This window comes from Nannospalax galili, unplaced genomic scaffold (assembly GCF_000622305.1).
Source record: "Nannospalax galili isolate Female #2095 unplaced genomic scaffold, S.galili_v1.0 scaffold475, whole genome shotgun sequence".
Classification (NCBI taxonomy): domain Eukaryota; kingdom Metazoa; phylum Chordata; class Mammalia; order Rodentia; family Spalacidae; genus Nannospalax; species Nannospalax galili.
The window spans coordinates 4021826-4036291 of NW_008339435.1; the positions used below are offsets into that span (position 1 = coordinate 4021826).

Sequence of the window (14466 nt, forward strand, 5' to 3'; positions counted from 1 at the left end):
ATAATAATGAGAAAATTAAAAAATAGTTAAACTCAAGTTTTCCATGATCATTTTCTTCAAATATTAAAATGTGTAGGGCATCAAGCTTACAAAACATAATCTGTTCAGTATTAATATATCTAAAATGTCTTCTTTGTTTAATACAGCATCAATATGATAAGATTGTTGAAAATATATAATATATAATAATGAGAAAATTAAAAAATAGTTAAACTCAAGTTTTCCATGATCATTTTCTTCAAATATTAAAATGTGTAGGGCATCAAGCTTACAAAACATAATCTGTTCAGTATTAATATATCTAAAATGTCTTCTTTGTTTAATACAGCATCAATATGATAAGATTGTTGAAGAAAGAGACTCAGAATTAGGACTTTATAAAAGCAGAGAACAAGAACAGTCATCAGTGAAGGCTTCTTTGGTGAGACACAGAACAAATATCAGTAAAACCAATTCTTATAGCATTAACATTGATGGCAAAATAGTATTAAAGCTATAATTTTTGATCTATAGACTCATAGTCTGAGATCCAAAAGGATCTTACAAATTTTCTTCTTGTGTTGTTTTTAAATTTAGTTTTTGAAATGGTTGAATAAACTATTTTTAACTGAAATGTTGAAAGGTCTAGTTAAAGGAAATATAAAGCTTTGATGTTTAGGAAAGGTGAGTTGGTTGGAATAAGAGACTATGAGTGTGTATGTATGTGTATGTATATATGATGCCAAATCCTTAAGAGAAAACTACAGAAAAACTTGAAACTTGTTAAATTGAGTCTAGCTATGTTCCATTATCAGCCATAAAAAAATATTTTTATTGAATTTTTGTAAATTTCATACAAAACATCTTAATTATCTTTATATCCCTTCCCCATCCACACCCACAAGATTTCATGCATTCTCTCATGTATGTTAAAGTCTATCAAATCAAGTTAGTGTACTCGTACAACCCTCAGTGCAAGTTCATCCACTGGGTCTAGTCAGCCTATCTAGTCTCTCCCTTAAAGAAAATCAACTCTACCTGTAAGTCTGTTTCCTTATGGTCATCCACCTCCTCCCCTAGCTCTTATAATCTTTCCACCCCCTCTTCCTCAATGGTCCCTGAGCCCTGGATTGATGAAATTTAATATAGGAGTCCTGTCTGGGGATCCACACTCTACAGACTCTTATTCTTTACACTTTGACCATTTGTGGCTTTTGTATTCATTGCCCTCTCTTGTATGAGGACGTTTTGCTGGTGAGAGTTGAGAGATGCATTAGCATTCTCTCTACCCCTTTTGTGTTCCAGTATGTTCCATGAGCCTTAGGTGTACAGGTTCCATTGTAGATGTGTCATTTAGGGTTGGGCATCTCACAGACACTTATCCTTTGTGTGTGACAAGTTGTGGAACTCTGTTAATAGTCTCTGTTGCAAAGGAAGCTTCTTTGATGAGTGGTGATTGGGATACTTATCTGTAAAATATAAAGATCCATATAGCATATAGTAGGAAATTATGTTTGTCTAGGAATGTGACAGGCTTAGGATTTTTTTCTAAGATCTCTGACCTCTCCAGCCATATGTATTTGCTGTGTTTACAGTGTCTATAGTATTTTAAAGGACATGTTGAGTTAATTTTATTCTTTTTTTAGAACTGAATTTGTTAGAAGCACTAGATTACATTTCCATTATCTTGAGAAATATATAGAAGCACTTACACACTTCATCTTTCTTTTTCTTTAGGAGAATGAATTATCTAATATCAAAAGTGAACTTGTGTCCCTTAAGAAGCAGCTTGAAATAGAAAAGGAAGAAAAAGTAGGTTTTGTGGTATTGCATGTAAAATGATTGTTGGGTTTTGGTGCAATATTGCATTTTATAAATGTTATATTTAAAAATAATTTGATAAATTTGGGTAACTAGGGATGAGAAAATGTACCATTTCTCTATTAGTTTTTTCCCCCAGAAGTATTTAACAAATTATTTCCTTTAAATATTAAGTATATAGGAATATACATGCACCTTTAAGAATATAAATACTTTCAAATATATTGTATTTGAGGAATATTGTCTTATTGTAAAATGCTTATATATTTAATGTGAGTTTTAAAAAGCTATTCATTATTGCAGAAAAATGTCTTAAATGTCTTCTTTGTGACATTTGTAGTTTGCAAAGTGCTGTGACTCACACTAAAATACCAAATCCTCTTTTCCTTTTTTTTTCTTATGTCAAGTACTCTGCTGAGTTGTATCTAACTTAGTATTTATAATAACATTGTATGCAGTACTCAGTCTTCATTTTTACCAAGGTTAGGATATTCATTCAAGAGCATGTAAGAAGCTAGAATTCAAATCTAGGTGTATTTTTGCATGACTTAAAAACCTGCTCTTGAGCCAGGTGTGGTGTCTCAGGCCTTTAATTCTAGCACTCAGCACTCAGGAGACAGAGGCAGGTGAATCTCTTGTGAGATTGAGGCCAGCTGGGGCTACAGGGAGACAAAAAAAAAAAAAAATCCTGTTCTTCTAATACCTCTCCAACAGCCTAGATAAAATACATTTTCAACTTTAAGCTTCTGCAAATTTGTTAACTTTGTTTCTTGTACTTAATTCCTTTTATCTTTTCTGTGGACAATCTCACATATATATGTTAAAATGTCAGCTTATATGTATACATATTAAATACCTTCTATTACATCACAACCATTTTAAGGCTAGGATTATGTTTTAGCCCTGTTTTTTGAAATTTTTGTTTCCAATTAATATTAGTTAAATAAATGACCAAATAGATTTCTTTTCACCTATAATACTAACATAGATACTTCATCCGATAATGTAAACAGAACAGGAATCCTCATGTGTCCTTATTTTTGATGTTTTTATTTAAACCCTGAGCTATGTTCAGATTTTATTTTTATTTTGTTTTGATGCTGGGGATTGAATTGATTTTTACTCTTTAATAAACATGAAAAGACCTTAAAAAGTCTTAAAATCTTTACCAAGATTCTTAAGCATCAAACTTTGAGAAGGAATAGTACGTAATGCTATCTGCTATTTCCATACCTATTAGGATTTAGATGTTGGCTTAGCCACTGTCTTGACTTGGGTCATGTTGAATTTCTTGTCAACAATTCCAGTGCTTGCTTTTTTATGTGTATATCATGAATTATTCAGTCACTGTTTACATAGTATAGCGTTTCTTTTACATCATATATGTATATGGATAGACCTCGGTTTGTTTAAGTCCTTCAGCCAATAAAGGGCATGTATTTTTAGTTTTTGAGCTTTTTTGAATTAAACTGCTGTGAATATCTGCATATATAGGGTTAGTGTAAACATAAGTTTTTATCTCTAAAACAGCTGCCAGATATTACAGCTACTGAATTGTATGGCAGTTGTGTATTAATTTTATAAGAAACTGCCAAATCGTTTCCAAAGTGATGATGCATTTTTACATTATCAGCAACACTGCATAAGTGATTCATTCCTTCTGCATCTTTGCAAGCAACACCTTGCTATGTTTTTCAGTTATTGGGATAGATTTGTGGTGATAGTTCCTTGTTTTCTTTTTCATTCTGAGAATTTTTTCACTCCTTGTTTTAGTTTTTACAAATAATTTTAATTCTGTGACAGCTTCATACATGTATATATTTTGATCAGATTCACATACCCTTTAACCCCCTCTTATCTCTTTCCATTGGAACTTTTCTTCCTAACATATCCCCTCCTACTTTCATATCTTAAAAAAAAACTCACTGAGTTTAATTATGATTGACTGCATATGCATGGGTATAGGCAATTTTTCTTCTTTACTATTATTTCTTTAAAATTAGCTTAAAATGTAATGGATTTCATTATGCTTATAAATATATTAATTTTTATTGAATTTTTGTGTATTTCATACAGAAAATCATCTTTAGACCCCCCCTTCCACTTTGGCCACCCTCCCATAGCCCCCGACTGTAGTTCATATATTCTGTCATTTGTATTATGGCCTATTATGTAAAGCTAGTGTCCCCAGATGTCCTTCAGTACAAGTTCGTCCACTGGGATCTAGTGAGCCTATCTAGAGTCCCTTCCTTTAAGAAGATCAGCTCTTCCTCACCCACCAGTAATCAGCTGCCAATAATTCTTTGACTGAGATTGGGGCTTGCTGTTCATTTCCACAGTTCTGTGCTGGGTTTTTGTCTGACTAAGTTTGCATGAATCTTGTGCATGCTGACATCATTGCTGTAGGTTTATATGAGAAGGGTCCCTGGCACCTGTAGGACTATTTCCATATGGTCATGTACCTCCTCCCTGGCTCTTACAATCTTTCTGCCCCCTCTTCTTCAGTGGTCCCTGAGGCCTGGGTGGGTGGACCTCAATATAGCAGACCTGTCCAAGGACCCACACTCTGTAGGCTCTTATTCTCTGCGTTCCTGGCCCTCTGTTGCATGAGAGCTTCATTGATGAGAATTGAAAGATGCGTTAGTGTTCTCTTCATCCCTTGTTCTATGTTCTGTGAGTCTTAGGCATAGAGGTTGCATCCTAAATGTGCCACTTAGGCTTGGACAATTCACAGAGAATCTCTGTGTGTGACCAGTGGTGTGATTCTGTAATAATCTCTGTCTGTCGAAAAAGCTACTTTGATGGGTAGTGACTGGGATACTTGTCTGTAAATTTAAGGATCCATATTTTGCACATAGTAACAAATTATATTTGTCTAGCGTTATGAGAGCCTTGGGCTTTCTCTAAGATCTATGACCTCTCCGGCTATGTGTCTTTGGCTAGGTTTACTGTACCACAAATGATTCCTCCCACTGAGTGGGCTTTAAGTCCAATTAGGTAGCTGATGATTACCCCCAAGATAAAAGTGCCACTACTGCACCAATGTCCTTTGCTTTGGTGGTCATTGATGTGATTTTTAGGCCTTGAAGCTAGGGTTGGACCATTGATTGATGTACCAACTTGCTTAGTGTTTTCCAAAGCTATGAGAGCTAGCCCTCAGGGGAGGTGGTTTCCAGGTCAGTTCCAGCTCCACTGCTCCAAATCCTGTATCCAAAGTATGTCCTGTCTTTAGCAATAGGGTCTTACCATCAAGTTCAGGGAGGCAATCAAGGACTGTGACGATAGCCTGTGTAATTCTGTGAGACTACCAGGGCCAACAGCTCAAAGGAAGGTTTCTCCTGTCTGGCACTGCTTCTTGTTATGTAGTCTTCAGCTTTGCTCACTGACTCATGTAGGAATATTGTATGTGTAATTTTTCAGTAGGGTTTTAAAATAATACTATTCTGTTTTCTTTTTTTATACTAGCTAGGTACTATTTATGTCTCCTCTTTCTCTTCTTGTCTTATCCTCCCTCCCCAACTTTCCCATTTAAAGTGCCCCCATTTTCCCCATTTCTCCTTTGATAATTTTGGCATGCTATGGTCCACCTCTTCTGAGCTCCTTCTTCCCCTTTATTCCCATATTTCTTTGTATAGCCCTCCTTCTCCCCCTCCCCTTTAACTACCCCCTTTTTACACATTTCTCCCTTAGTAACACCTGTCTCCTACTATTCTTCTCTCTCGGGTTCCTTCTTTCCTTTGCCTCCCTGGTTCCCTTCCATATTCCTGGTTCCTGAAGTTACATTGGGATATGCACTCACTTATAAAGATTTGGTGCTAGGATCCATATATGAGGGAGAACATTTTATTTTTCTGTGTCTGTTTCTTCACTTAGTATCATAGTTTCTAGATCCAACCATTTACCTGAAAATTTCATTATTTCATCTTTCTTTACTGCTGAGTAGAACTTCATTATGTAAATACACCACATTTTTGTTAACCACTCGTCAGTTGATGGGCACTTAGGTTGCTTCCATCACTTAGCTATTGTGAAAAGAGCAGCAACAAACATGGTTATACAAGTATCTCTATAATAGGATGAGTCCTTTGGGTATATGCCAAGGAGTGGTATAACCGGGTCTTATGATAGGTTCATTTTTAGTTTTTTAAGCATTCTCCACACTATTTTCCACAGGGATTGCATGAGTTTGTAATCCCACTAGCAGTGAATGAACATTCCCCTTTTTCCACATCCTTGCCAGCATTTGATATCATTTGTTCTCTTGATTTTAGCCAGTCTGACTGGCGTAAGGTGAAATCTTAAGATGGTTTTAATTTGTATTTCCCTAATTAGTAATGATGTTGAACACCTTTCAAGATATTTCTTAGCTATCTTGCGTCTTTGTTTTTTGAGTTCTTTATATGTTCTACATGTTAAACCTCTATCAGATGTGTCACTGGTGAAGAGCTTTTCCCCACTCAGGGGATTTTTCTTCACATTCTTGATTGTTTATTTTGCTGTACAGAAGCTTTTTAGTTTAATGAGGTCTCACTTGTTGATTGTGGACCATAATCTCTGAGCAACTGGTGTCCAATTTAAAAGATTTATAAAGTCCTTTCCTACATCTATATCTTGAAGGTTGCTGCCAATGTTTTCTTCTAATAGTTTCAGAATTTTGAGTTTCACATTGAAGTCTTTGATCCATTTGGAGGTGACTTTTGTGCAAGGTGAAAGATAAGGATCTAGTTTCATTCTTCTATGAAAACTGGAGATCTGTTGTTGGCAGCACCATTTGTTGAAGATGCTGTCTTTCCTTCATTGTGTGTTCTTGGCACCTTTGTCAAATATCAGGTGGCTGAAATTGTGTGTATTCAGGTTTATGTCTTCAGTGATGTTCCATTGATCTATGTGTCTATTTTTGTGCCGGTACCATGCTATTTTTATGACTATAGCTCTGTAGTGTACTTTGAGATGATGATGTGGTTTTTATCTTTGACTCCATTTATATGATAAATGATGTTTATTGAATTGTGTATATTGAACCATCCCTGCATGTCTAGATTAAAGCCTACTTGATCATGGTGAATGATCTTTTTGATGTGTGTCTGCATGCAGTTTGCAAGTATTTTGTTGAGAACTTTTGCATCTATGTTCATTAAGGATATAGGTCTATAGTTTTCATTTTTGGTTGTGTCTTTACCTGGCTTTGGTATTAGAGTGATGCTGGCTTCACAGAAGGAATTTGGGAGTTCTTCCTCTGTTTCTATCATTTTGAATAATTTAAGTAGTATTGGTTGGAGGTCTTCTTTAAAAGTCTAATTGAATTCTGCTGTAAATCCATCTGGGCCTGGGCTTTTTATAGTTGGGAGGCTTTGTAGTACTGTTTCAATTTTCTTATATGTTATGGGTCTGTTTAAACTGTTGATCTCTTCTTCGTTTAACTTTGGCAGTTCCCATGATTTTAGATATTCATCCATTTCTTTTATATTTTCCAAATTTAGTAGTGTATGGGTTTTTAAAGTATTCCCTTATAATGTTCTGGATCATTTTGGTGTCTGTTGTGATGTTTCCCCTTTCATCTCTGATTTTGTTGATTTGGATTTGCTCTTTCCTTCTTCTGGTTAGCTGGGCTAAGGTTCTGTCTATCTTGTTTAACTTTTCAAAGAACCAGCTCTTAGAGCCATTGATTCTTTGTATTATTTTCTTTGTTTCTATTTCATTAATTTCTGCTGTGATTTTGTTATTTCTTCTCTTCTGCTGGGTTTGGGTTTCATTTGTTCTTGCCTTTCCAGCATCTTGAGTTGCAGTGTTAGGTCATTTATTTGGGCTCTTTCTAATTTTTTATTGTAGGTGCTTAGAGCTGTAAACTTCCCTCTTGGGACTGCTTTTAAAGTGTTCCAGAGGTTGTGTTGTGTTGTATTGTCCTTTTCATAGAATTCCAGGAATTCTTTTCTTTCTTTCTTAATTTCTCTTTTGACCCACACATTGTTTAGGAGTGTGTTGTTCAATTGCCATGAGTTCCTGTAGTGACTAGGGCTTTGTCCAGTGTTGATTTTGAGCTTTATTGCATTGTGGTTTGATAGAATGCATGGAATTATTTCAATTTTTAAATTTATTTTTTAAAATTTTATGTATAGGAGTGTATTGCCTGCATGTATGTGAGTGCACCCATGTCATGCAATGCTGTGGAGGTCAGATGAAGGCTTCAGATTCTCCTAGAACTGGAGTTAAGGATGGTTCATAGCTGCCATGTGGGTGTTGGCAATCTAACCCTGGTCCTCTACAGGAACAGTCATTGTTCTTTACTGCTGAGCCAACTCTTCAGCCCCCGAAATTATTTCAGTTTTTTTGTGTTTTTTGAAGTTTGTTTTGTGGTCCAGTATGTGTTCAATTTTTGAAAAAATTTCATGGGGCGCTGAGTAGAAAGTGTATTCTTTGGTGCTTGGGTGGAATATTTGAAAGATGTCTTTTAGGTCCATTTGATGTATGGTATCATTTAATTCAGATGTCTCTCTGTTTATTCTTTGTCCAGTTGACTTGTCTAATGGAGACAGTGGGGTATTGAAGTCCCCTACTATTACAGAGTTGGGGTTAATCTGTGTCTTAAAGTCCTGTAGTGTTGTTTTTATGAATTTGGGTGCACCAGAGTTCGGTGTATATGTTAAGGATTGTAATATCTTCCTGGTTAACTGTTCCTTTGATCAGAATGAAGTGACCCTGCTTATCTCTTCTGATTAGTTTTAAAGTCTATTTTGTCAGATATTAGAATTGCAACCCCTGCTTGTTTCTTAGTGCCATTTGCTTGGAATATTCTTTTCCATCCTTTTACCTTAAGGTAGTGCCTGTCCCTGCAGGTGAGATGAGTTTCTTGTAGATAGCAAAGAAATGGATTTTGTTCCTTAATCTATTCACTTAGCCTGTGTCTTTTGCCTGGGGAGTTCAGTCCATTGATATTTGAAGTTATTCTTCAAAGATGTTTATTGGTTGCCATCATTTTGATTGCTGTTTGTGTTCTCTGTCTAATTTTGTGTTTCCTCAATTATACGTTTATTTATTTTCTTTCATTGTCCCTGTTGTTTCTCTCTGCTCTCTGTATTGCTTCAAGTATTCTTTGAAGGGCTGGTTTTGTGGACATGTATTCTTTCAGGCTATTCATGTCATGGAAGATTTTTCTTTGCCCCTCAACTATAATCTTTGCTGGGTGAAGTATTCTGAGCTGTCATCTATTGTCATGTAGAACTGGAAATACCTTGGTTCAGGCTCTTCTGGCTTTCATAGTTTGCATTGATAAGTCAGCTGTAATTCTGATGGGTTTTCCTTTTTATGTGACTTGTTTTTGTTTTGCTGCTTTCAGTATTCTCTCTGTTCTGTACATTTAATGTTTTTACTATGATATGGGGAGTTTCTTTTCTGTGTTTCCATGTGAGCTTCAGGATTGTTTCTCGTTCTGTGAAGAATGTCATTATTATTTTGACAGGAGTTATAGCAAATCTTTAGATCGATTTCAACCATGCAGCATTTTTACTATTAATTCTGTTGATTCATGAGTTTAATAAGGTCTTTCTATCTTCCAGCGTCTTCTTCAGTATATTAAACTTTTCATTGTCATAATCTTTCACCCCTTTGGTTAAGTTTACCTAGATATTTTATTATTTTTTAAACTACTTGGAATGGAATTCCCTCCCCACCCAATTTCTTTCTCAACAAGTTCCTTATTGACATAAACTAAAGCTACTGATTTTTGTATGTTGATTTTGTGTCCTGCTAATTAGCTGAAGGTATTTATCAGATCTGAGAGCTTTCTTATGGAGTCCTTAGGTTCATTTATGTATAGGATCGTATCTGCAAATAGGGATAATTTGCCTCTTCCTTTCTTTCTTGTATCTCTATTAGTTCTTTTATTTGTCTACATGATTTTGAGCACTATATTGAATAAGAGTAGACAGAGTGGACAACTTTATCTTATTCTAGATCTTAGAGGAACTGTTCTCTGATTTTCCTCATTTAGCACAATGTTGACTATAGTTTTGTCATATATAGTCTTTATTATGTTGTGGTATGTTCCTTCAATTCCTAGTTTCTTTAAGGCTTTTATCATGAAGTGATATCACTTTGTTCAAGGTTTTTATTGAATCATTTGAGATGAGCCTACTGTTCTCATCTACTTCATTTTACAAATAAGAAAATTGAGATTCAGCGCTTAAAGAGACTCAAGATTCCAGAGATACACACTATAAAGAGAATAAAGACAGATAATCAAAACTGAGTAATACCTATGTATGAATGAGCTAATCTTTTCATTATGTTATAAAATTCTGCACCAACCTTGTTTCTTTGTCAGTACTTATTAGGAAAGATTTTGACAATAATGTTCGTTTATGGTACTAGTAATGATTATGTTATATGTATTTACTATTTATTTTTAATAGGAAAAATTAAGAAAAGTGGCAAAAGAAAACATAGTTACTCTTAGAGATAAAAAAGACAAGGTAAGAGTTTTATATAATTCTCAGTTTTCCTTATTGGATATTGAATGTGCTAGGCAAATGCTTTGTCATTGAGCTGTATATCCCCAGCATCAATTCATTTTTCTAGCATTTAGAAATAATTACTTTTGTTCATCAGTAGGAAAATGACATTTAAATTGTATCACACAATTTCATTTCCAAAATTATTTCTTGCTGTTTATTAATTTAAAGACACTAGCTAAAAATATTTAAAACATTAGTCATTTGATGATTTAGAGATGATTTCAGAATTTGTAATTTTTTAAAAATTTAAAATTACATTTATTTATTTATTTATTTATATATTTGTGTGTGTGTGTGTGTGTGTGTAAACAGTTATGTGTGGAAATATTTTTGGCAAAAATAGAAAAGGAAATACTTTTGAATGATAAATTTATATGGCAAAGAGAGAGTTGTGAACCCACAATGCATGTGTGGAAGCCTGAAAACAACTTGTAGGACTTGGTTCTCTCCTTCTATCCTGTGGGTCCCAGGGATTGGCCTCAGGTCATCAGTTTTGGCCTGCAAGCTCATCTGACCAGCCCCAGTCTTTATGATTCTTATTATACTACTATCTTAAATTGACATATCTGTTTTTTCTTTTGAAAAATTTCCAGTATTAGAGGAAAAATACTTTCATTAAAAATTAATTAAATCTTGGTCAGTGGTAAATAAAGTACTTTCCTAGTGTGCACAAAGCTCTGGGTTTGATCTCTAGCACTGAAAAAAAATCTAAAGCTTATATTTAGATTATGTTTAATTTGCAGGCCTTTTGCTTTAATATTTTAAAAGTTTATTCTCTGGCAATTTCATACATGTATACAGTGTATTAATTTACGTTTTGACAAGACTAAATAAGTCACATTCTGCTTTACTCACCTAAGCTTTGTTCTAATTGAGAGAGACAAAGTAATCATATACATGTATATTTATAGTTGATAACTAATATTAGATAATGTGGTTTATAACTGAAGACTTTTTTCTTTTATGTTCCCCACTGTTTTGTGGTGATGAGGGTCAAACTCGGCAATGTTGTTCATGCTAGAAGAGAATTTCTTACTCCTGAAATAACAAATAATTTTCCTTTTCTGTCATATGTTCTGTCATTACTGGGGCAGATCTATCCACTTGATGACCTGCTCCTGTAAACTGTAGCAGAAATGAGAAAAACAGATACGTACTTTCTCTTGTTCTCAGAAGGAGTAAGAAAGAGACTAGTATATGTATCTAGCTAGTTTCTCTTTCCAAACTTACCACTGGTATTAAGCCACTGTTCTCTTCTAAGGGAGAGAGGTTAGAAATGTTACTCTAGTGAAGTTCCCTCCATTTGGAAGGAAGTTCTAGGAATGGGGAAGAAGACTGAACCTTTGGTCTTTAACTTATTTAATGAGATAGAATTGTTGCAGAAGAATTTTGATTAAATCAATTTTTTGTTTAGATTATTATTTTCTATATACATAACACAGCCTTCTAATAGATATTGCTATGATTCTAGTTACATTGAAAGTGAGAATTAGAATTGTCTGGCAGCAATTTAATTGTTAGGCATAGATAATGCCACAGCTTGGTTATCTTTGAGTTCAAAGAAGAACCTGTTAGTGAATATTTAGTGTTTTACTTTTCCTAGATACTACAGTAGACACTTCAAAAGATTGTATTTGGAGAAATAATCCTCATAATAAAATTAATCATTGACCATAAAGTTAATGCAATGTCTGATAAAGATGAACAAATCAGTTAATTATTGATATTCTAAGTATAGAACATATTCGTATTAAATTATATATCATGTTTTCATAGACATTTTGATTTGTGTGTAATTCCATAATACTTATATCTTTTATAAAGTAGATTAGTAAGTGCTATTTATTTTATCTGGGGAGTCTGGATGTTATATATGCTGAAAAATGAAAAAATTATCAAAGAAATGAAGAAAGTTAACTATGCTTTTGGAGGGTTATACTTTATTCTAACCAGGCTGAAATATCACAGACCAAATATATAATAATCATTAAATGCATCAGATGTCTCTGATTTTGTGTAAGTTACTGAAATTCTTCATGCCTCAATTTTTTCATCTATCAAGGGATTATCATGCCTACCTCCTAAAGTTGTTGGGAATTAAGTGAGATGGTATTTGCAAAACATTAAAAATAACCTTTGACATAGAATAAATGCCATATAAAGGCAGATACAACAGATAATCAGTGTATTTTAAGTACCATTGGAAATAAAGCAGTCAGAAAAATTGTAATGTTTACAGAAATACATGTTTCTATGATTATTATTTTTTATTATGAAGAAGGATTAAGTCTCCAAAGTGTGTGTGTGTGTGTGTGTGTGTGTGTGTGTGCGCGCGCGTGGACTGGGGTTATCTTTTGTTTTAGGTTACCAGATAACCCTTGTTTCCCTGACATGGCCACAAGGTGGTGGTGCAGTAACTTCAAATTGTCACTTTCAGGCCTATAGGGGGGGAAAATTGTCCCTGAAAAGCTACTTTGGAGGTTCCAGGTAGATCCTCTGATGAATCCAGAGAGCAGAAGAAATATACTTTCATCAAAATTCTGCATTCAGAGTCAGGTGGGGTGACAGATACCTTGAATTCCAGTGCTGGAGAGGTAGAGGGAGGTGGATCTCTGTGAGCTAGAGACCAGCCTGGTCTACATAGTGAGTTCTAGGCCATCCAGGGCTACACAGTGGAACCCTATCTCTAAATAAATAGGTAAATAAATAAATATTAACAAAAATTCATTAACTGATGTAGAAACATGTAGGAACAAGGCACAGAAATGTTACTGTGAAAAAAAAGTTGCCAGGTCTATAATCCCAGCACTTTGGGATGCTGGCAGGATTGCAGCCTAGACTATATATTGAGCTTGAGCTACAGTATGAGATTAACTCTCAAAAAAAAAAAAACCCAAAAGAAAGAAAAGAAATGCTATCAAAATTCCTACCTGCTGGGAAAATATGCTTGTGAAGTGATAGATCATTAGAGTGAGGCAAGAAAGCTGTGATTCATCACATTTAGTATTTTGCTTTTATAGATCAATAAATTTAAGCCTGGCAATGCTTGGAGATATAATTACCTGGCAAGGCAGTAATAGATCCAGAAAAAAACAGTATCATATGGCTCCTACTTTAATGTTTTTTTACATGCAGTTACTTTTTAATCCTGTATTTATACCACTCCTAGTTTAAATTCACTCTCCAAGTTCAAATATCCATGCATGTGTACATTTGTGTGCATGTGTGTGCACATGAGTATGAGTGTTCTATTCTTTCAAGTGAGTGGTTTCTATACTTGTATTCATAGTGTTGATAGTGACCCAAGAAAGAGGCAAAATAGGAAGTGATAAACATGGAATTCATGTAAGATTCCACTGACACAATTATTACTACCTTTTGAGGATTCAGGATATAACTCAGTCATTGAACATCTGGCTAGCATGTGCAAGGCTCTGGGTTTGATCCCAGTATTGCAATATATATATAAATATTAGCCTTTACTAGGAAGCTAGGTTAATTGCTAAAGGAAACTATATAGAGAAAATGAATTGAGGAAATCATCGATGTACAATAATGTCTATTTAGAGTAAATTTATATCATATTTACTCTAAAAATTGGAACAAATGGCCATTTTCTCAGGTTTTCCTGATAATTTCTCATTTAAAAAATATTTTATTATTTTTTATTTTATGTGTATGCGTGTATTGCCTGCGTGTAGGTAAGTGCACCCGTGTCATGCAATGCCTGCGGAGGTCAGAAGAGGCTGTTGGATCCCCTGGGACTGGAGTTACGGAGAGTTGTTAGCTGCCATGTGGGTGCTGGGATTCAAACCCGGGTCTTCTGCAAGAACATTCAGTGTTCTTAACCGCTGAGCCATCTCTCCAGCCCCAATTTCTCATTTTTAATTTTCATAATTTTCTTCCCTTTTTATGAAAGTAAATGAGGTTACTTAAATAGGAAAAAGGAGAGAGGGAGGCAGGTAGGTAGGGGGAGGGAAGGAGGGTACACGAAAAAATGGCTGAAAATGAAAACAAACTGTTCTCTGATTTTGGGGTATTACAGCAAAGCACAGATTAAGATTTTTTTTTGCCAGGAAGAGTGTGATTTTTTTAAACAAAATCATTTAATTAATAGACATTTGAGATATTAATTAGTTTTCAGAGCATCTCTGTG

General features: G+C 34.6%; 1 protein-coding gene across 1 annotated transcript in view; it reads left to right on the forward strand.

Annotated features, from left to right (window-relative positions):
* The window catches only part of Sycp1 (synaptonemal complex protein 1), a 152282-nt gene that overhangs the window by 115484 nt on the left and 22332 nt on the right, over nucleotides 1-14466 (forward strand). The window contains exons 27-29 of the mRNA XM_008834012.2: nucleotides 329-421; nucleotides 1717-1791; nucleotides 10209-10268. Of these exons, the coding sequence (XP_008832234.1) occupies nucleotides 329-421; nucleotides 1717-1791; nucleotides 10209-10268 (228 nt within the window). The remainder of the gene's footprint in view (nucleotides 1-328; nucleotides 422-1716; nucleotides 1792-10208; nucleotides 10269-14466) is intronic.